The 21,482-nt window shown below is 41.2% G+C and overlaps 1 protein-coding gene and 1 long non-coding RNA gene across 4 annotated transcripts; one reads left to right on the top strand and one right to left on the bottom strand.

The window, feature by feature from the left end:
* The first annotated feature begins 550 nt into the window (after nucleotides 1-550).
* Nucleotides 551-13,541, top strand: LOC143483987 (sodium/potassium-transporting ATPase subunit alpha-1). 3 transcript variants are annotated; one of them, XM_076982391.1, is made up of 22 exons: nucleotides 551-580; nucleotides 6,493-6,606; nucleotides 6,714-6,773; nucleotides 7,090-7,293; nucleotides 7,513-7,626; nucleotides 7,711-7,845; nucleotides 8,433-8,550; nucleotides 8,681-8,949; nucleotides 9,402-9,710; nucleotides 9,872-10,006; nucleotides 10,097-10,289; nucleotides 10,399-10,574; nucleotides 10,655-10,791; nucleotides 10,878-11,028; nucleotides 11,129-11,297; nucleotides 11,383-11,537; nucleotides 11,661-11,784; nucleotides 11,952-12,097; nucleotides 12,209-12,339; nucleotides 12,470-12,571; nucleotides 12,687-12,778; nucleotides 13,035-13,541. In XM_076982391.1, exons 1-22 carry the CDS (start codon nucleotides 566-568, stop codon nucleotides 13,061-13,063), a joined length of 3,078 nt encoding a protein of 1,025 aa, XP_076838506.1. In that variant the 5' UTR covers nucleotides 551-565; the 3' UTR covers nucleotides 13,064-13,541. The 3 variants fall into 3 exon arrangements, with proteins under 3 accessions (XP_076838506.1, XP_076838508.1, XP_076838507.1); XM_076982393.1 differs by lacking the exon at nucleotides 551-580 and adding an exon at nucleotides 5,490-5,650; XM_076982392.1 differs by lacking the exon at nucleotides 551-580 and adding an exon at nucleotides 6,159-6,299.
* On the bottom strand, nucleotides 7,148-19,797 carry LOC143483991 (uncharacterized). Its single transcript, XR_013122520.1, has 5 exons — nucleotides 19,662-19,797; nucleotides 14,121-14,200; nucleotides 13,857-13,994; nucleotides 8,425-8,504; nucleotides 7,148-7,267 (listed from the first exon to the last, which is right to left on the bottom strand). It is a non-coding gene; the product is annotated as an uncharacterized LOC143483991 (long non-coding RNA).
* Nucleotides 19,798-21,482: the final 1,685 nt, after the last annotated feature.

Raw genomic sequence — 21,482 nt, 5'->3', positions numbered from 1 at the left:
TCATAATAGAGAGCAGAGGTCCCGGTGGCGATGTTGTGTGTGTGTGAGTAATGTGTGTTACACATACCAGTGCGCACGGTGCGCCATTACGCAACCCCCGTGGCTCGTGCGTGGATGCCTGCGCGTGCATCCCCCCCTTCTCTCCGCCTCTCCGCCCTTCCTCCAACCACACTGCTGCCGGACCGACCCGGTCCACCTTACCCCCTCTCTCCACTCGCCTCTGCTCCTTCACCTACAACCGTCACGGCTCGACTGCGCGCATTTAAAGTGATTTATTAAAGATTGGACTCCCATGTAAATGCATAAAATAATTCGTGAGTGTTGTCATCGATGCATGTGAATTTGTTTGAGTCCCCTCCACGAGCCCAATTGAATAGTGAATCCCTGAAGCATTTGTTCGATATATTTGATCAAGTAGTCGAGGCTGGTAGTCACGGGTCACTGGCCACTGCCTATTCCAAAGTCCTGTAGTGTTTTAAACCTGATTCAGTCAACAGGAGGGGATTATTAAAGAGCCAGGGTGCACTGTCACTAATGTGGACGCTCCTGGCGCGGATTGAAAGGCATGTGGACCACTAATGTGAGTTCGTCTTCAATCTCAGATTGCTGCTATATTTTCCCCACTGACTTTCAGAAGGTTCATTAGTGGCGTTAGCAGGTGTAACTGAATTTTAGACATTTGAGTAGATTTGAACCCGGTCCTCTCAGCACGTTGGAGCTCAACTGTATTAATAATGAGTATATACTTATTGCAGAGGTCAGTCTTCTCCTGTGTCTACTGTTTCCCTTATGTGAGGAAAGGCATGCTAACACTGTAATACATGCTTTATATTTAGATATGGGTACTGTTTCTGGAATGTGTCATGGAGTATCCTCCTGTCGTTTTAGAAAAGACATGGTGTGTCTTCTACAACTTCATCTTTCCCAGACTAGCTACCCTCTTCCCAGCTGAGGCAGAGAGAGGCAGAGAGAAACAGAGAGACGGGATTGGGGTGTCCATGGCCAAAATAACAACAGAAAAGGAATGTAGGGGAGGGAAGAAAAGTGTAGGAGAATCATGGGAATACCTGACTCAAGGACGTTTTGATCAGGGCACAGGGCGTGGCTAGAGCAGAGGGCGTGGCCAGAGCAGGAGGGCAGGAACATAGGCTCCTCCCCCTCCTCCTCCCCCTCGAAACTTTTCCACTTGTCTCATGCTGTACCTCTCTGCGTCTTTGACCCTGCTTTGAAGACTGGCTTTTCGTAACACAGTGTCTTTTCTGTACAGCAGCGATGAAGTTCATGTGCTGAATGTTTCTACATGTTCTTGAGAATAACATGGAGTATCGACTCCACAGGAGCGTTTAGCAAATCTTTTCTTTTCATGTGCAAATGCATTTTTTTTAAACTACTTCTCCGCTAATCTGTCTGACATTGCTGAGCTAAGATAAAATGTGATTCTTTAAAGTCGTGCGCATGTTTGACATTTGACTGAACTGAGGTCAGCAAAAAAATGACACAAATGTGTGGGTTCAAAATATGTTGTACACGGTTTAAAGTTCACACGACTCCAACTTGCTTAAGTGTGATTAAGCAACCGTATGCTAGAAGGAGGAATGTGTAATGTATTACTCACAGAGAACCCACTGCGTACTTTCAAAATGATCTGGTATCGTGTGACCTACTCGCTGTAAAGTAGACACATATAAATATCATGTACTCAAACAAATGTATAATTTTATTATTTAGTTATTGTTATTATGTGCATCATATGCCTACTATGTTTATGAAACAACTTGTACAAAGTAAAAACAGCAAACAATTCTGAGGTGAAATAAATCACATTCTATTAATTAGGTAACATAACATTTTCATAATATATTATTTCAGTGTCACTATAATATATCAGACGTTTACCACTCCAGGGAATATGTTTTAGGTTCACTAACTTCTACAAGAAAGTCATTCAAGCTCTACCCACAAATGCATTCTTCTCACCTTAATTTCCTCTCAACACTGCGTTGTCATCAATATATGTGAATATACTGTCAAAATAATAGCAAATGTGTGCTCGGATACACCAACTCGACTCACAACAGAATGAATTCTATCAACCAGCCCATTCAAGTAAATCCAGTTATGGTTTCTTTGATGTGCCAGTGATAAAACATAAGACTGTAAGTCACAACACTCTGCATAAACACTTTCTACAGATTGGCTGGCATCAAGGTGTGTGCTTTCTGGATGAGTCTGCATTTTCAATGAGGACTTTAATGTTAAATGGAGCTTTTAAGTCTATTAAGACCAGCCAATGTTTGGATGAAATGGACCGTAGTTTGCGGTGAACGTCCAGCTGAACTCGGCCGTCTACGCTTCTTCTCTTTCTCAGCTTTCAGGTTCACTGCTGTGTGGTGAGATCCTAAGATCTTCTGCCGTTCTGTTCTCCAGTGGCTTTTTGCGATTGGAAGCTTCATATTTTGGGAGCAATAATTATGAAGAAAAAAGGTGTTGAAATGGAGAAAATGCTAGTACAGCCATTTTGTACAGAGTTCAAAGTAAAGTGACAAATCCAGTGAAAAGGAAAAGTACAGTTTGTACAGAATAAACTACAGAATTACAGAAACTATATTAACCTATCTCAAACTGTGTGCTGCTGTATAAGATGCTCAAAAAGTAATTGACTTGACCATAATAAAAATATGAGAGCATCAAGACACAGACAGAATCCTGAATACATATTGAGTCCACCTAATGTGCAAGGTACCACAAAACCTACTGTAATAACCCACTGTATAGCACAGTTTTGCTTACATTCCATTAGGTATCTAAATTATATTTAGATAGGAGGTTCTTAGTTTTGCTAAGAAACTGTTTGGCAAGAAAGGAACTCTGGTGAACATACAGTGAACCTGTTTACAGCACAAAGTAACTGTCTTTACTGAGAGCTGCAAGTTACTGTAGCTCACAAACATGGCAAACAGCAAAGTTCAGCATATTTGTGTTTTCCTATACAACATTTATTTTAATGATGGAAATTTTTTGAATATGCTCCGTGGGCAACGGCTGATGAATTGCGGCACTTTTTCCATGACACTGATTCAGCCAACGAGATCGTAGTATTAGATTACAGATCTCTTTTTGCACTGATAACTTGCCTGCATTTTTGTTTGCAATTTCCAAACCGTCCTTTGTGTGGAAAATTTGGATAAATTGGTTACAACTGTTGTGCCCGAGTCCTTGAAAGTTGAGCAAGGCCAAAGAGGAAGAAAAAAGTGAATCTGTTCCGACAACTGGAGAAGTGGAAAATTCTTGTTGTGCGTGGCGGGAGGGGTGTAGTCTAGTAACCACACACACACACACACACACACACACACACACACACACTCCCCCCTCCCAACCCCCCCATTCACACACACACCCACCCACACAATTGCTCTCTTTTTCTCTCCTCAGCTAGAAGGGAACAATGGTCTCTCACATGCACCATGCCTGCCTCATACAATAGACTCCTGTGTGAGGGACTCACTGTCTGCTCCCCCTAGTCATTCACAGGCTCAGAGGAGGCAGAACTGGGTGTTCTGAGATTCCACAGGACACAGATTGGTACTGGGACAATGAGCACTCCTTACACACTTGTGTTTCGTGTAGATGTTCAATTACACCCAGATATTTGCATTGTTTAGAAATATACGAGTAGTTGTGTTCTTGCGGATTATTTTAATGTTTACTGAAAACTCAGTAATGGCAACTCATTGTTGACTACATTTGTTCAGGCTTCTGCTCTGAAATGCTTTCCTCTTTATAAAACAAGTTGGACATGCATGCCCTCAAAGAGCAGGTTCACTCGCTGCTCGAGTCAGAAACACAGAAGGCACAAGATCACCAGTTCATTACACACCGCACTGCCAATTATAATCCCTGCACAAGGAACAAAAATCTATATAGCAGAGAAATCTGATGTTTTTGCTTCTTTCCTTTGGTGTCTGTGGCTGATATTTCCTTGCCAGTGTACGTGCAGCCATATGACTGAGGGAGAGTCTTTTGTAGACAGATTGATCGTTCTTATTAGTCTGCAATGAGCTCTGTGCTCTTCCCCGGGGTTCTGTAAGTGCTCTGGCTTGTTGCTGTCAGTGGAGAGAGAGAAAGAGAGGAAGAGAGAGAAAGAGAAAGCTACTGTTTGGACGCGAGAGAGCAAAAGGGTGGGGTTTGGCGGTAGGCAGAAATGTAGCAAACAAATGTCAATGAATCGTCTTCCTCTGGGAGCAGTTCACGGCAAGTTCCCTGATTGCGGTTTCTGGTCACGTATCCCCGGTCCCAGCTCCACGTCAGAGATACAGCGCCCCACCCCCACATGCGAAGAGCTGTCTTGTGTCACGCCCTCAGTCCACTGCAAGACACCAGGCCAGCCACTCTGTGCATCACCGCCACATGCACACACCACAAGGGATGCACAGAGGTGATTAATCATAGGAAGTGGCATGGAAGAGACTGAGAAAGGCCCAACACGCTAGCCGTAGAGCAGTAATTATGTCATGGTTCAGTGGACGGTACCTGTGTTATGGTTTGTGGGGCTTTACTATAAATAATTCATAACAAAATGCTGACCATTTATATGAGTGGGACACTGGGTTGTATGTACATGGAGTTACAGTTTTGAGTTAGCTGGTTTGTTAAATATCTCACGATTGATTAAATAGCCCAGTGGTACTGGGGACCATATTGTTTGTGCATTTTCATGTTATCCCAGCTGTAAGCCACCAGACCCAGCTCAGCCCTGCCCGGCTGATTGGATCAGGGATCACAGCTGAGTGAGAGTATGAGTGTTCTCCAGTGGGCCACTGGAACCTCCTCCCAACACGGCAGCCATCTTGGTTGTTCTGAACAAACCACTGAGTTAATAGCCACACTGAGGTTGTTTTTGAGCTCTTTATTTTCCAAACAGTGCTAGTTTATGGTGGCTTCCGGTGAGTTTTTATTGAATTAGTTTTTTTTAAAGAGCCCTCCTGCACTTTTAAAGAAAAGCACCCTGTGTCCTTTGCACAAATGAGATAAAGGGTTGAATGCAGGTCTTGCATTATTCTCCAACCTATTGATCTAAAGAGCACTTTTTTGTTGTGAAAATAGGTTCTTGGGTGTAGGGTTTCGTGCTACTTGCTGGTTAAAACAGGTTTTACTACTTCTGTGGCCGTCTTCCCTGTGCGCTTCAAAGTTAATGAATGTTAGAGTTTTATGAGAGGGAAGAATGGAGATTATTAAAATGTAACCACATCAAGCAACGTAAGCCCGAGTTTTAAACTTTAACATGGTTAAACGCTCAGCCTCTTTTTGAAGAGCCTCTGGACGTTAGTGACAAAATGATATTCCCGCCCTGTGGATTTCACCTTGACTATTGACCTTACACATTCACATGGACGCACTTCACAACCATCGGCCGCTGCTCTCTCACACTGGGTCCTTCACCTCTTCGTCCTTGAAAAGGGAGAGACTTTTCAGGGCAGTGTAGCATGCGCGTGGAATGTGATCAGCTCTGTAGTGCTGGAGAAGGGGAGTGTGAGAAACCAGGTGAACAGCTCAGACTTGCGGAAGGACACGGAGACCTGCTCTGTCTTATCTTGAGCTTTGCAACACTGACTGGCAACAAACAGGCAGAGGTTTACAAAACACGAGCGAGGTTCGTGAGCGGTTTCAACATAATTACACACTTTGCAAGTCACTGTTTGTGCTATTTTTATTTTCATTTTTTGGTTTTTAATTGAGTTTGGTCATATATACAGAATCTGGGGGCAGAGTGAATTGTAGTGCATCTTTACAGTGAATACATTTACAGTGAATACATTTACAGTGAAAGGTTAAAAAAAAGGATTTAGCAGGAATGTTCATGAGAACAAGGAGTCAGATTGTAATGATTTCTCAAAGCCCTTATCAATAAATAATAAGGGCCTGGTGTGTAAATCATTTCCCTCCATAAAGATTCCATTGAACTCTCTTGCTAGATAAGTCCATAAATCTAACTATAACCTTTACAGAGAGGCAATTCAGATGCCCTTTGTCATTGGTTGTGATTGAAGGTCTGCATGAATGAAGGTTAAATTATTTATTAAAAAAAAAAAAAAAACAGTCTTACCTGCCTAACCCCTCCCAGTTGTGTTCGGGTCTCCACCCCTTCAGGCAGGTGAGTCAGTGGGTATAAATGTTTGCGAGTCTGGTTTGCAGCCATAGGGGCTCTCCTGTGACTCCAGGGAGATTAGCAGGACTGAAACCAGAGGAGTTTAGTTTACTTCTGAATAAAATCTAAACAGAACGCAAAAATGGGATTGGGAGTAAGTGGGCAGGTTTACTTTTTTTCATTCTTTTTTGTACATTTTGTTTATTGCACTGCAGGGCATTGCTGGAGTGACTTTTTCATATTCTGTTGTTTCTCATATGTTATCATGCGCGTATTAGTGCCGCGTTATACTCCGTTCTCTTTGTCTAAATGGTGTTTATTATAATCTTTTGATGTGTTTTGAACAGACGGGGAACGATAAGTACAAGTTGGCAGCAACTACAGAGGATGGCGAGCAAAAGAAAAAAAAAGGCAAGAAAGATGACAAGAATATGGATGAGCTAAAGAAAGAAGTTGATCTGGTGAGAAACTTCTCCTGGTGCCAACGTGATCGCGTTGGTGTTTTAAACATTCTCTCTTAGATTTCTTGTGATTTGCTCAAGTTTGAATCGTGTTGGTCTCCTGTTAGGATGATCACAAGTTGACTTTAGATGAGCTTCATCGCAAGTATGGAACTGACCTTAACAGGGTGAGTACAAACACACACACACGCACACACACACACACACACATATATATATATATATATATATATATATATATATATATATATATATATATATATATATATATATATATATATATATCAATACATTTTTGTCTTTATCTTTTAGATCACAGACTTAGATCAGACTTTAGATCATGTTTGAAATGTTTTGTAAAAAGTAACTGATGCCTAAAAAGTCACTCACTGCGTGTGTTATGAAATCGCAACAGAAATGTTTGTTACCCCTAACCTGTCTCAACATTGTCCATTTCTAACATGTTTTCAAACTATGCAAAAGGGTTTGACTGCCTCCCGTGCTAAAGAGATCCTTGCGCGGGATGGGCCCAACGCTCTGACTCCGCCCCCCACGACCCCGGAATGGGTCAAGTTCTGCAAACAGCTGTTTGGTGGCTTCTCCACTCTGTTGTGGATCGGGGCCATTCTGTGTTTCCTGGCTTATGGAATCCAGGCTGCATCTGAGGACGAACCAACAAATGATAATGTAAGAGGGATCCAGCCATGCAAAATTTTAGCTATGCAAATTTATCGGAATATTGCAAAAGAGTGCCTTCCTCTCGTTGTATAACTTTTTATCTCAAACCTAACTTGTTCTGTCTCTCCCCCCCCCCCCTCTCTCTCACACACACACACACACACACACACACACACACACACACACACACACACACACACACACACACCCTCAATAACTTTTCTGCAGCTGTACCTTGGTATTGTGCTATCAGCTGTGGTGATAATCACAGGATGTTTCTCATACTATCAAGAGGCTAAAAGCTCAAAGATCATGGAGTCCTTCAAGAACCTCGTTCCACAGGTATAAAGAAATAAAACCCATGAAGAAACAGATGTTTTACTGTTTATGGACAATTACTAATTAAGTTGCATTTTGGTAATATAGCAAGCCCTGGTTGTTCGTGATGGTGAGAAGAAAAACATTAATGCTGAAGAAGTTGTGGCTGGTGACCTTGTAGAGGTTAAGGGTGGTGACCGAATTCCTGCTGACCTGCGCATTATCTCGGCACATGGATGCAAGGTGATATCATCAAAACCCTTACAAATAATAATGCTGATTTAACAGTGCTGGTTACAGTGAAATCCCCTTTCTGTATTTTCAATGTGTGCTTGAACTGCTACAGCTTTCTATAAAACATCTCATTCTCGTCCATGGAACTAGTCAAATAGTCCAAAAGCTACAATGTACATCCCTCCTAATCAGACTCAAATCACTTTCATGTCACCACAGAGAACAAAGACAGATAATTTTCAAACTTACCAAACTTACCTCTTCAGATTATGGTATAATTTTAAACATGCTCTAGATGCATGAACTCACACAACACCTTTACATCTGTGATCCTTACGCTTCTGTTCTGTATGCTTCTTTCAGTAAGTCTAAGATCATTTAGATATTCAGTTCACTATACCCATTAACTTTTCTCTTTATTCTTCCATCAGTTAAAACATATTCATCCACACAAAATACCATTGAATGTGTTCTATGTTCCAAATATTTTGGCCTTTAAGTATAACCAAAAATATTTTAAGTCAGTTAACATTTTATTGCATTCATGCATTTAAAAGGCTCTTGGTAATCTGTTACCTTGCTGCTTACCTTGTCAGGTGGACAACTCGTCTCTTACTGGAGAATCTGAGCCTCAAACTCGAACTCCTGACTTCTCCAACGACAATCCTCTGGAAACAAGAAACATTGCATTCTTTTCCACAAATTGTGTCGAAGGTAATACCAAATAAATGAAATGTGAGACAAACAGCAGCACCAACAACCAAACAACTCAAAACAACATCATTTTAACAAGACAAGAAACCCAGAAGACACAAGAAAACATGTGGCTGTTATTTTTCCTCAGGTTCTGCCAGAGGTATTGTCATCAACACCGGCGACCGCACCGTAATGGGTCGCATAGCAACCCTTGCCTCAAGCCTAGAGGTTGGACAGACTCCCATTGCTAAGGAGATTGAGCACTTTATCCACATTATCACTGGTGTGGCTGTTTTCCTGGGTGTGTCCTTCTTCGTCCTGTCCCTCATCCTCGGATACGGCTGGCTGGAAGCTGTCATTTTTCTTATCGGGATCATTGTTGCCAATGTGCCTGAGGGTCTGCTTGCCACAGTCACTGTGAGTAAAAGTAGGAATATTATCCATGTTCAGCATTTGTAGCCATAGATAGATAAAATGCGCAATTTGCAAGCCATTTTGCAACACCAAAATACATTTGTTGTATTGCTTAGTATCTTTCTTAGGCCGCATGGGACCATGACTTGCATCGATGTAGCTGATTGAAAGTTATTTTGAAAGCAACTTATTTATCAAATTCTTTTCATTGGTGTATTCAATTTTCATGTATGGATTGGTCGGAGGCTAAAGCTGCTGGAGATGTTGTTTAAGCCAAAGAGCTTAATGTTTGAAAAAAAAAGTTTACTATTAACGGATAACTGGAGTTAACCGTTTACTATTTTGTGTAGGTGTCTGACTGCCAAGTCAACAGCCATGAATAACTGGAATGTAGTCTGATAATTGTCTGATGTGGCCATGAGCAAATATATTCAGTTTTCTCCTGTTAATTGCAGGTGTGTTTAACTCTGACTGCCAAGCGCATGGCCAAGAAGAACTGCCTCGTGAAGAATCTTGAAGCTGTGGAAACTCTTGGCTCCACCTCCACCATCTGCTCAGACAAGACAGGAACCCTCACTCAGAACCGAATGACTGTGGCTCACATGTGGTTTGACAACCAGATCCACGAGGCCGACACCACGGAGAACCAGAGTGGAACCTCTTTTGACAGGAGCTCTCCGACATGGTCGGCCCTGGCTCGCGTGGCTGGCCTGTGCAACCGTGCCGTCTTCCTTGCCGAACAAAGCAATCTTCCCATCCTTAAGGTTAGCCTTGCTATCTATTAACTAATTTTATAATGCTCATTCCTTTTCAAATTTAAAAGCCTAGACTCTTCCAGCAGTACCAACAGATCTTTGTTATGTTTAACCCTATCAAAGGGTCACCTCGGTGCTGGTGTGAAATTAAATCAATTCTCCTTTTAAAGAGAGAGACTGCTGGTGATGCCTCAGAGTCAGCTCTGCTGAAGTGCATAGAGCTGTGCTGTGGTTCAGTGAAGGACATGAGGGAGAAGTACCCCAAAATCGCAGAGATCCCCTTCAACTCCACCAACAAATACCAGGTATGCGCCATGTACTGTATTCTGTCTTTTGTAACAAGACCTCTTTGAGAGACAACTGGACGTCCTAATGTAATCTATATATCGCTTCAGCTCTCGATCCACAAGAATCCAAACTCCACAGAGAGCAAGCACCTGCTGGTGATGAAAGGAGCACCTGAGAGGATCCTGGACAGGTGTTCAACCATCATGATTCAGGGCAAAGAGCAGCCATTGGACGATGAGCTAAAAGATGCTTTCCAGAATGCCTATGTGGAACTGGGAGGTCTTGGAGAAAGAGTTCTGGGTAGGGCACCATATATAGATGATATCTACATGCTTTGATACCTGATTAGCATAAATACATTGTGTACTGTAATTAAGTTCAAGAAAACCATTAATTTCTTCTCTTACAGGTTTCTGCCATTTTAAACTCCCTGATGACCAGTTCCCTGAAGGCTTTGCATTTGACACAGAGGAGGTGAACTTCCCCACTGAGAACCTGTGCTTTGTGGGCCTCATGTCCATGATTGATCCTCCCCGTGCTGCTGTACCAGACGCGGTGGGCAAGTGCAGAAGTGCTGGGATTAAGGTAAAGCTCTTCTGACATGAGGATCACAACACACATAGGCAACCGTTGCTCGCTACGTCACAACCTTTGTGCCTTTTCAGGTCATCATGGTCACAGGAGACCATCCAATCACAGCTAAGGCCATCGCTAAGGGTGTTGGTATCATCTCTGAGGGCAATGAAACTGTAGAAGATATTGCTGCTCGACTGAACGTCCCTGTTGGAGAAGTAGATCCTAGGTAACTTAAGATCTTGGAGGAAATCGTTTCTCTCTATGGTCCCATAAAGCCGTTCAGATTTTGATTGAACCTTCATTTGTTTGCAGGGACGCAAGGGCCTGTGTGGTCCATGGTGGAGACTTGAAGGACATGACCACTGACCAATTGGATGACATCCTGCATCACCACACAGAGATCGTGTTTGCCAGAACTTCTCCACAGCAAAAACTTATCATCGTGGAAGGTTGCCAGCGACAGGTGCCATGAATGAGTTCAATATTAACTTTCTTCCTACGCTTTGGAAAATACTGGTTTGGGATTTGTAAATACCGGTATATATTTATTCTTTTGGTGACAGGGGGCTATCGTGGCTGTGACGGGTGATGGTGTCAATGATTCTCCTGCTCTGAAGAAGGCTGATATTGGTGTTGCTATGGGCATCGCTGGATCTGATGTCTCCAAACAGGCTGCTGACATGATCCTCCTGGATGACAACTTTGCCTCCATCGTGACTGGAGTGGAGGAAGGTAGGAGATGCCAAAAACAACCCAGCTATGAAGACGGCAGTGCTAAAGCTTGTTTGCTTTGTTGAAAGTACTACTTCTTTTCTAGGTCGTCTGATCTTTGACAACTTGAAGAAATCGATTGCCTACACCTTGACAAGCAACATTCCTGAGATTTCACCTTTCCTTCTTTTCATTATCGCAAATATTCCACTTCCTCTGGGCACTGTGACAATTTTGTGTATTGACCTGGGAACTGACATGGCAAGTGTATTGGGGCTTATTCAACTTTATCTTAAAACTTATCCAAAATTCTCGTGGTTCACAGTATTGGAAGCATGCAAGGAGGATGTGATAATTATGACGTTATTATTCCTAATATCCCAGGTTCCTGCTATTTCATTGGCTTATGAGGCCGCTGAGAGTGACATCATGAAGAGACAGCCCAGAAACGCTAAAACAGACAAACTGGTGAATGAAAGACTCATCAGCATGGCCTACGGACAGATTGGTAAGAGGACACTCACTAATTAAATGACTGAATGAAACATGTAATTTCAGATTTCTACTGTTATGTGAATACGTCTCTTGCTGGAGATGTGACATACGTGGTGAAGGTACAGGAGAATTCAAATCAGTCCTTGGCACTTGATCTGATCACTTCCTCTTCGTTCTTAGGTATGATGCAGGCTACTGCCGGATTCTTCACTTACTTTGTGATCCTGGCTGAGAATGGATTCCTGCCAACAGATCTAATAGGAATGCGTGTCAATTGGGATGATAGATATTGCAATGATCTAGAAGACAGCTATGGACAACAATGGGTACACGTTCCTAATCTGACAGTGTAGATCTAATATATATATATATAGATTTGAATTACTGAGGTTTCCCATGTCGATTGTTTGCTCATTCTTTCCTTATCGCTGTTACAGACTTATGAACGCAGAAAAATTGTGGAGTACACGTGTCACACTGCGTTCTTCGCCAGCATTGTGATTGTGCAGTGGGCCGACTTGATCATCTGTAAGACCAGGAGGAACTCCATTCTACAACAAGGAATGAAGTATGCAAACAAAGCAATAAAAAGTGGATAATAATCAAGCTGCTAGGAAAGCATTTTGGTGTAACTGCAGAACCTTTGCTGGCAGTGATTATTCTTTGTCTTTTATTCTTTCTCTTTTTCAATCTTTCAGGAATAAAATCTTAATATTTGGCCTGTTTGAGGAGACTGCACTGGCAGCCTTCCTGTCTTACTGCCCAGGAATGGACGTTGCCCTCAGAATGTATCCACTGAAGTAAGCTCCTCTCACACCTACAGTATATGGTACCACATACTGTACAGTATACAGTGGTAGTGAAATCTTCATTAATGAATGAATTCATTCATTCACTATACTTCATTCCCTTTAGACCATCCTGGTGGTTCTGTGCCTTCCCGTATTCACTGATAATCTTCCTATATGATGAGGGAAGACGATACCTACTTAGACGAAACCCAGGAGGTAAGAACAAATTTCACTTATGGGTGTGATTCAGGTCTTTAAAGTGATTCAGGCCTCTAAAGTGATTCAGGCCTTTAAAGTGATTCAGGTCTTTTTAAGTGATTCAGGAACATAGATGCAGGTTACGGTTTACAAAAAAAACTGTCTAAAGGAAATATGCAACCAGACAAGTTCAATCAATGTCTGATATTTCTCTACTGATGTTTGATGACATTATGAATGCTGTTCCTCTGATGTATTCATCCCTTCTTTTTAGGCTGGGTGGAAATAGAGACATACTATTAACCCAAGCAGACTCCATCATCCACTCCAAACAGTTCATTCATCTGTGTTTATTCTACACTGTCAGTTTGTATTCATCAAACAAAATATTTTAAATAAATCTCATTTGAAATTATCTAAAGCAGGAACCTAAGTATTGTTTATATTTAACCCAGGTTAGAATACTACATTCTGTTTATCTGCACTATATAGTCCCTACTCAATCTGTCTGCCCCAGTCTTCCTAAGAAACACAAGGCAGCATGTGTAATGTGACACCTCCACTGTCTCAGTGGAGATTAACCTCAATTCAGTCGTTCTGCTGATATAGGTCACGGTGCTCCATTAGGAACCCTTCTAAAACGATCCTCCTTTGGTTTTAGCAGTTCACATCATGACCCAAGTACCTAACCTTGACAGACAGTATATAACCCGTGCGCCCATGTGCAAGTTCTCTTGTAATTGCTCTTGTAATTTCAAAATAAATGTCATGTGAATTGCTATTCATGAGTTGCCTCATAAGTGCATGCTGGGATTAAAAAAAAAATGCCACACGTTACTTCATGAATTGTTTCCTCTACAAAGATGCGCCTTTTTTAAATTTTTTTTAGATTCTGCTGTTATCTGGTGCTGACATACAAGATACAAATGGAAATAAGAGCTTAAAAAAGAGCATAAGCAAATATTTCACATCTCATGGGGTTGTATGTATGTATATTATGGATTATTTCATTATTTCACTACTGAGTTCTCAGGGCTGAATCAGAGGATGATCATAATTAAACCTTAAATGTGCGCTAATATGAATCGTGCCTTACTCGGAGAGCGTCTTCCATAGGAGATCATCCATGGAGGCCCGTTCTTCTTCTACCAGCATCTGCCGAGCTCTGGTGTGTCGCGGTGCAGATTTTATTTTCCGTAATCCTACTCCAGCAAAGGGCAACTTCTGACAACTCCTTGAGCAAAAGAGGACCAAGCCAAGCATTAGTCCATTGTGAGGGAACATCCATACACGTGAAGGGGGAGTGTGTTCGAGTTAAGGACTGTGACGGTGTCTGTGGAGCGAATGGTGTTTCCCAGACCTCTTACAGACTCCTGACGTGTCATCCATGCTTTATGCTCCCGTTGCTCGAGCATCTGGAAGGAAGCGTTGTGATGAAACCTGACAACAGAAATGGCGAATACATTCATTTAAATCAGGTTTGTGCAATCTGTTTATTTACACTGGATTCATTGATATTTCACACTTTGTGCGGACTGAATGTGCATTATTAGATCATTTCAGTCTGAGTCAGCATAATAAATTAACATAATATTCCCCCTTCACATCAGGAGAATAATCCACTGGGACTGCTGAAGGCTCATTTAGATGGACCATGACACAGCCCTGTCAGAAAATAATAATAATTTTATTATTATTTTTTAATTGTTTTTTATTTTTCTGGGAAAGAGAACTTTACAGGAGACAAATATGACCATGACATGCTTTACTGAGCTGGACTGAGCTGGAAGTTTTCACTGCTGTGCATAAGATTCTTTCATGCCATATTGAAACACTTTCTGTTTATACACAAAAAACAGGTTTCTGAACAAGTAGCACTTTGTATTAGAGCTCCAGACCAGAAGCGAATCAGGGCTGCACTGAGAAGTTGAAAAAACTGTCCGTAGATAAGGCTGACCAAATGGTGAAAAATCATTTGATAATTATGGGTGTGTTTCATTTTCCAAGACCAATGACGTGCTTCAACCTCATGGTGCTGTCATTTCACTACCCAACAAGTGAGCTGATTAGACAAGACAAGCCAGTTGTTAGATGTTCAAGACAAGCCCAGGTCATTTCTTAATCAAAATACAAACAATGGTATTTTTAGGTCCAAAACAAGCATCCAGGTTCAAACAATTATCCCAAATACTGTGGATAATATGTAATAACATGATCAAATGTTGCATCTCATCTATGTCAGAAGATAGGTGATATAGTATGGTGTGGTATGGTTTGATATGATATGATATGGTATTGTATGGTATGGTATGATGATATTTGGTATGGTATTGATATGATATGATGTGATATGATATGATATTTGGTATGGTATGGTATGGTATCATATGGAATGGTATCATATGATATGATATAGAATGGTATTATATGATTTTTGGTATGGTATGGTATGATGTGGTATGGTATGACATATGCATGGTGCATTGTGTCTTTGCGTGCCAGTGACATATCACACATGTTCAGTGTGAACGTGCAGTCATGCAGCTGTAGCACAGTCCAGAACACCTGGAGGACACAGTCCAGTACACCTGGAGAACACAGTCCAGAACACCTGGAGGACACAGTCCAGAACACCTGGAAGACACTGTCCAGAACACTTGGAAGACATTGTCCAGAACACCTGGAGGACACTGTCCAGAACACCTGGAGGACACAGTCCAGTACACCTGGAGGACACAATCCAGTACACCTGGAGGACACTGTCCAGAACACCTGGAGGACACAGTCCAGTACACCTGGAGGACACAGTCCAGTACACCTGGAGGACACTGTCCAGTACACCTGGAGGACACTGTCCAGAACACCGGACACAGTCCAGAACACCTGGAGGACACAGTCCAGTATAAGCTGGAGGATACAGTCCAGAAAACCTGGAGGACACAGTCCAGTAAAAGCTGCCACTCATGTTTTTACAGTCCAATACAAGCTGCCACTGACTGTGTGGTTCCAGCACACTGAGACGTAGCTGCTGCGCTTGTCGTGGGGCCAGGTCTCTGTGACGCTGTGCACATGGCGTGGACCATCACAGGCTTTGTGGCCAACTAATACTCCAGCAGCTCAAGTGTCACCAGTGTTATTGGTTCAAAAACTTATTTTATGTATTTAAAAAATTATTTACAGGATTTCAGCTGCTCTGGATAAAAGCATCTAGCAAATACTGCAAACATAAAAACCGAAGTCACAAAGTCCAGACCCGTAAGTGCCCTCTGTGTGTAGGCGAGATGCTAACAGTCACTCAGTCAGGGTAGAGAGGTGGAAAGTTTGTCCCAGAAATGGTCACCTACTCAGTGAGTTGTGCGACTCTCCTGTGGACAACAGACCTAACCTCACCGCTCAGAAACCAGTGTTGTTTGAGCGCAAATAGAAAGTTATATTTAGCACCATCAAAGATTAGATAACTGTGCATCTCTCAGTAATGCAAATGTAATGCAGGTAATTGCTTCCTCTACACACAGAACCTGTGGTTTAAAAACATCTTAATTGACTTTCTTAGAAGAGCTTATATCTGATGGCTTATATCTGATTACATCTGATGGCTGCGTGACAGCTAGTTTTGGTGAAGCCCTATTGGAAACATGACGGTGTGACCATTTTGTGTCTATGCTACCGTGAAGGATGCTCTTTAGCACAGCCTGTCTGGGTGAGCCTGGGTTTCGGCCATGACAGCACTCAGAACTAAACACGGGGGTCAGACTCTCCACTGAGGATGACACGCTTGTCAAAAACATCTTCATGCAATGACCACACGCCTCCCACTCTGCAGCCATGCTTGCACTTGAGCTGAAATGTTTGCACTAGCAAGTTCAGAATTTTAGGTTTTATGTTAATTTTCCTTTCAAAAGTACCAGTCAAAGTTGCTGTAATGTGATTTATTTTAAGAACTTTAAAAACTGGGTAAACTTTACATCATTTACATGCTGGAATTAATCACTAAAGGGCTGCCCTGTCCCTACAACTGACCTGGGTTCTGTAATCAGCAGCCATCTGGCTGTGTTAATCAATCTTTACAAGGGGGTTAGAATTAGCTGTCACCCTAACTTTTCCCTGCATGTCGGTTTTTTTGCCTGTTGATGCACTCCAGAAGCGGGGGCTCGTCACTGCGTTTGCGTATACTTGATAGCAGGTGGATGGAAGAACGATTGAATGGAGGGATTGAACAGATGGTCTCGACTCCTTCTGGAGCTAAGTTTAGCACATGCTAGCGAAAACTGGAAAATGAATTACCACAGCTTCAAGGTTAGCATATATTAGCTTTGTTCCTCATTTAAGACACTAGGACATGTCGACAAGTAGCTCAGGTTAGGATTAAGTTATCTAATTTAGTCTGTTAATGTACTAAATGAAAGTGATTTTTAGCAAAAAAGCAATTTAGGTAAGGAAAATATGTAGCTTGTGCCTGCATTTTGTGTAGGGAGGCCTTCAAATTTTATATTGAACACTGAGGGTATAAGGAAACAAGGTGATGAACCACTGTGCATGTACCTGCATGCATGTGTGTAAGCAGAATCCTGTTTGCATCTACTATTGAAATATTTTAGCGTTAATCTGGTGTGATGTTATCACAATGGTGCAGTGTGCATGTCACCAGTTCTGCCTCACATTTCTGTGTAATCTGGCTCATTGTAGACTTACAACAAGAAAATATCATCTCCTTGCTGACTCCTTCCTGACACTTAGTTCTTACCGACACATTGGGTAGTTGGGTAGACACATAATTGGGTAAAAGTGGTAAAGAACAATGTTTGAAACACTTCTTGTCAGATTGTATAGACTAGACTAGATGTACAGGATCTTAACGCTTCCTTATTTTCTCAGTAACAAACCGCATCTCTGACTCCTCCCACTTCATCGCTGACTCCTCCCACTTCACTACTGACTCCGCCCCCATCCCTTCATGACTTTAACACTCTCACTAACCCAGTAGGAGGTTTGGTCACCTAGAGCAGAGCCAAAGCGGCACACATCTCACAGTCCTCCACTATCCCATAATCCCTTCTCATAACACTGCCATCCGTGCTCACGCATGGTTCACAGATCATCTCAGATAACATGTTGAGAGACACAAGCTTTTATACACTTCACTGTATCGTTCAATGCGAAATAAAAGGTTTTGAGCATCTTCTGTTTCGGTCTCAGCACTGAGAGGAACCCAAATAAACCACTCAAGACATTCAGGCTATGACTTAGGTGGTGTTTTCACTCTGAATTATTAAGTCTATCCTCTGCAAACACAAGAAATATGGCAATTTAGTTTTGCAAAATTCATTACTCTAGGCCTTGTCAAAGTGCAGCTAAATATTCAGTTGCATCTTGGTCTGAAGTTCACCAGAGTTCAGTAAAACAGAAACAATGAGAGAGACCATAACATCAGTAAATGTGGGAGATCAAACCGAGGGATCTAAACAAAACAATAGCGTCTTGTTTATCTTCAATATTGTTATATTTCACATCTGTGTGAAGGTGTTTTTCTCCTCGACAGTGAGAGCACGACGACAGCACCTTCATTCACCAACACGGATGCCGGTTTACTTTCATTCACAGTAAAAACCACAGACACTGCGTTTCAATTAATACAAATATCTTGTACAGACATTTATGCCTTTCCCTTAAACAAAACAATGATGCAAATTCATAAAATTTGCCACAATTACATAATAGGTGCCAAGCGTGGCAGTCAGTACCCCCCTCACCTAATCACCCACTCACTGAATTATCACTCACACCTGTTCACTGAGTTATCACTCACACCTGTTCACTGAATTATCACTCACACCTGTTCACTGAGTTATCACTCACACCTGTTCCTGCACTGTTGAAACCCCCAGGTGCTGTGGCTCAACGCTACTGAACATCCCAGCTGCTGACACAGCAAAGCCTGTTTCCCCACTTCTGTTTCCATGGAAACCTTTATTTGCTCTTTGCGTTCTGGAAATAAACATTTTTCAAGTTCAGCACCTGTTCTTGGTACATGCTTCAACATGTCACACACAATAAAATCACTATAGGAATATCACTATAGGAACATCACTATAGTACTATAGTATAATCACTACAGTTTATTCACTATAGGAAAATCACCATAGTTTAATTACTATAGTATAATCACTATAGTAAAATCATTATAGTATAATCACTATAAGAAAATCACAATAGTTTAATTACTATAGTATAATCACTATAGTAAAATCATTATAGTATAATCACTATAGTAAAATCACTATAATATAATCACTATAGTAAAATCACTATAGTAAAATCATTATAGTAAAATCACTATAATATATTGTGCAAAAGGTTCAGGCCTATAAATTATAAAAGTCTTTCTCTGGGTATATACTGTTTATTTGCATGTAAATAGTTATTAAATATACCACTAATATAATACAACACTGGTATAAATAATAAAACTGCATTTTCCAGAAAGTTTTAACACAAACACATTTAATTCCTGAAACTTCCCATTACAGTGTTGCGGAAAAAAAAGTATAGAACATGAAACATTACCCAACTGAAACAGTCACATTAAAAATCATTTTCTTTGGTGGCCTTAGATTCTAAGAGATGTCTGTCGCTGTTGTTAAAAGGTTCAGACCGCAGTCAGACATGCCTAAATATTTTTTTATTCTTTCTTTGTTAAGCTTACATTGTTGCATTACAGTATGGTGAGGTGGTTGATATTAAATTTCCAATGACTCAAAGTTATTGATTTTCAAGTATTTGAAAATATTTAAATTACACTTTTGGTATCATATTTTTTCAAAGTTTGAAATAAATTATAAAAATAAATTTCAAAGAACGAATGATACTAGCATAGCTCTGTGGTCTAAAATCTTTTACTTACATGACAACCTCCAAAGTCCATAGTTGAAAGTCTGTGTGTAAAGTTCGGTGTCTCTCTTATTCCTCCTGTTAGTCTAAACCAGTTAGACTAAAACAGGTGGACACACTTTTATCTCACCTGAACAGAGGCAAAGAGCTAGAAGCAAAATAAATGGGAGGAGTTTTGTAGCTAATTTATTAATGGGCCAACCCACCATCTCACAGGTAGGTCATCCGCACTTCTCAATGACAGCGTGCTTCTTCCTCACACTGCTGTGTGTCCTTAGTTAAAGAAGGCCAACCAATCTCATCCCAGCAGGTAGGAATCTATTTTTGTGTTGCTTAGTGTACCTAAAAGAAAAAAGAAAAAAAAAGCTGTCCAACGGTGGTTCACCCACGTCCTGAATGTTTATAGTTTTCGTGTTGGGATGCATGGTGTGTGTCCTCTCTGTGGCTGTATCACATACCTAGTGAAGGTCAATATGGCCATCACCCCCCTTTTCTAGAGGAAGGAAAACCATGTACTGCATTAATGACTGATCCAGCCTAGAGATTCCCAACCATGTTCTCATACCAAAGCCAATTCATGTCTGCGTTTGTTTCAGCTCCCCATTACCCCACTTACCACGGCATCTACATGTCACTGTTTGTTCTCCTGTATATATAATGTTTGCATTTGAAGATGTGCAAGCCAAATGTATATTTACACTTACATGAATGTTTGCATAAAAATTATTAGCATACAATTGAAGGAGCTAACAAGTCCCACTATCTGCAGAAGAAGTCCTGTCCTGTCCTGTCCTGTCCTGACTGTCCTGTTCCATTCAGAGTTGGGGGAGGCAGACAGTAGGAGACACCGATTGCCTTGTTCAGGTGTAAGTCACATATATCCTATTGTAGCACACTTTCCTCAAAGAAGAAGTAACAAGCATCAAACCTCAACAGCAAAGGACCTGATAATGGTTCTCCACAAGTTACCGTCTATTTGAACGGTAACTTACCGACACGCTTTGGTGGAAAAAAAGAATCTTATAATAAATTGTTTTTTTGTGGTTGTCATTGAGGAGTTAAAATGACCTACCTGCATGGACACCTCATGTATCTAAAATATCTAAAGACTTGTACACAAACAGTTCACCCTCTTCTTGCGTGTTTAGGGAAGTCCTTTGGATAGCTGACACAGACATTCAAATGATCGACCTGTGTGAGTCTGTTTAATCCAGACCTCTTCCCCTTCGGGTCGAGGCACTGACCCATACCAAAATATTAATATGCAAATCGGCATGAATAGAGGCACGCTTAAATCAGAATGAGTAAAGGGAAGAAAGTGACCACTTCTTTACTCCTTTCAAGAGATGGACAGTCTGTGTTAAGATAATGCTTCTGCTATGTTCTGCTATGTTCTGCTTCATCAACTTCTTGGATGTTAACATGCAGAAAAAAAAAATTTTCTCACACTTTACAGAGCAAAATCAAGTGTTGAAGTTGATGTTAGGCTGAACAGAAGGAGAAAAAAGATGAAAAATGTGACATTTTCTATAAAATAGTTAAGAATATAAATTTAACACAAATTTTACAAAAAATTATAATAATTATTGGACGGCATACTTGAACTATACAGGATACAGTAAAACAACAACCAAACTCAATTTCTCAGCTGTATGCTAGGGTTGCAATTTTCTAAAGAACAAAATTATTGAAACATATTACAACTCCAAACAACTTTTACACACCTGGCTGTCAAATTACGCTGTCCTCAAAGATTAGGAGATTAGGTCTGGGAGAATGTTGAATGTTGTTGCGGTCTGACCTAAAATCCCTTTAGGTCTATAAACAAAGAGGT

This window comes from Brachyhypopomus gauderio, chromosome 20, assembly GCF_052324685.1.
Source record: "Brachyhypopomus gauderio isolate BG-103 chromosome 20, BGAUD_0.2, whole genome shotgun sequence".
Lineage (NCBI taxonomy): Eukaryota > Metazoa > Chordata > Actinopteri > Gymnotiformes > Hypopomidae > Brachyhypopomus > Brachyhypopomus gauderio.
The sequence above is the reverse complement of the archived record's forward strand: the minus strand, read 5'-3'. Positions and strand labels throughout refer to the sequence as shown.

Coding starts and splice junctions, on each gene's coding strand:
- LOC143483987 (XM_076982391.1), top strand. Junction 11,298..11,382: donor CGTGACTGGAGTGGAGGAAG/GTAGGAGATGCC, acceptor CTTCTTTTCTAG/GTCGTCTGATCTTTGACAAC. Junction 12,098..12,208: donor ACAGCTATGGACAACAATGG/GTACACGTTCCT, acceptor TCGCTGTTACAG/ACTTATGAACGCAGAAAAAT.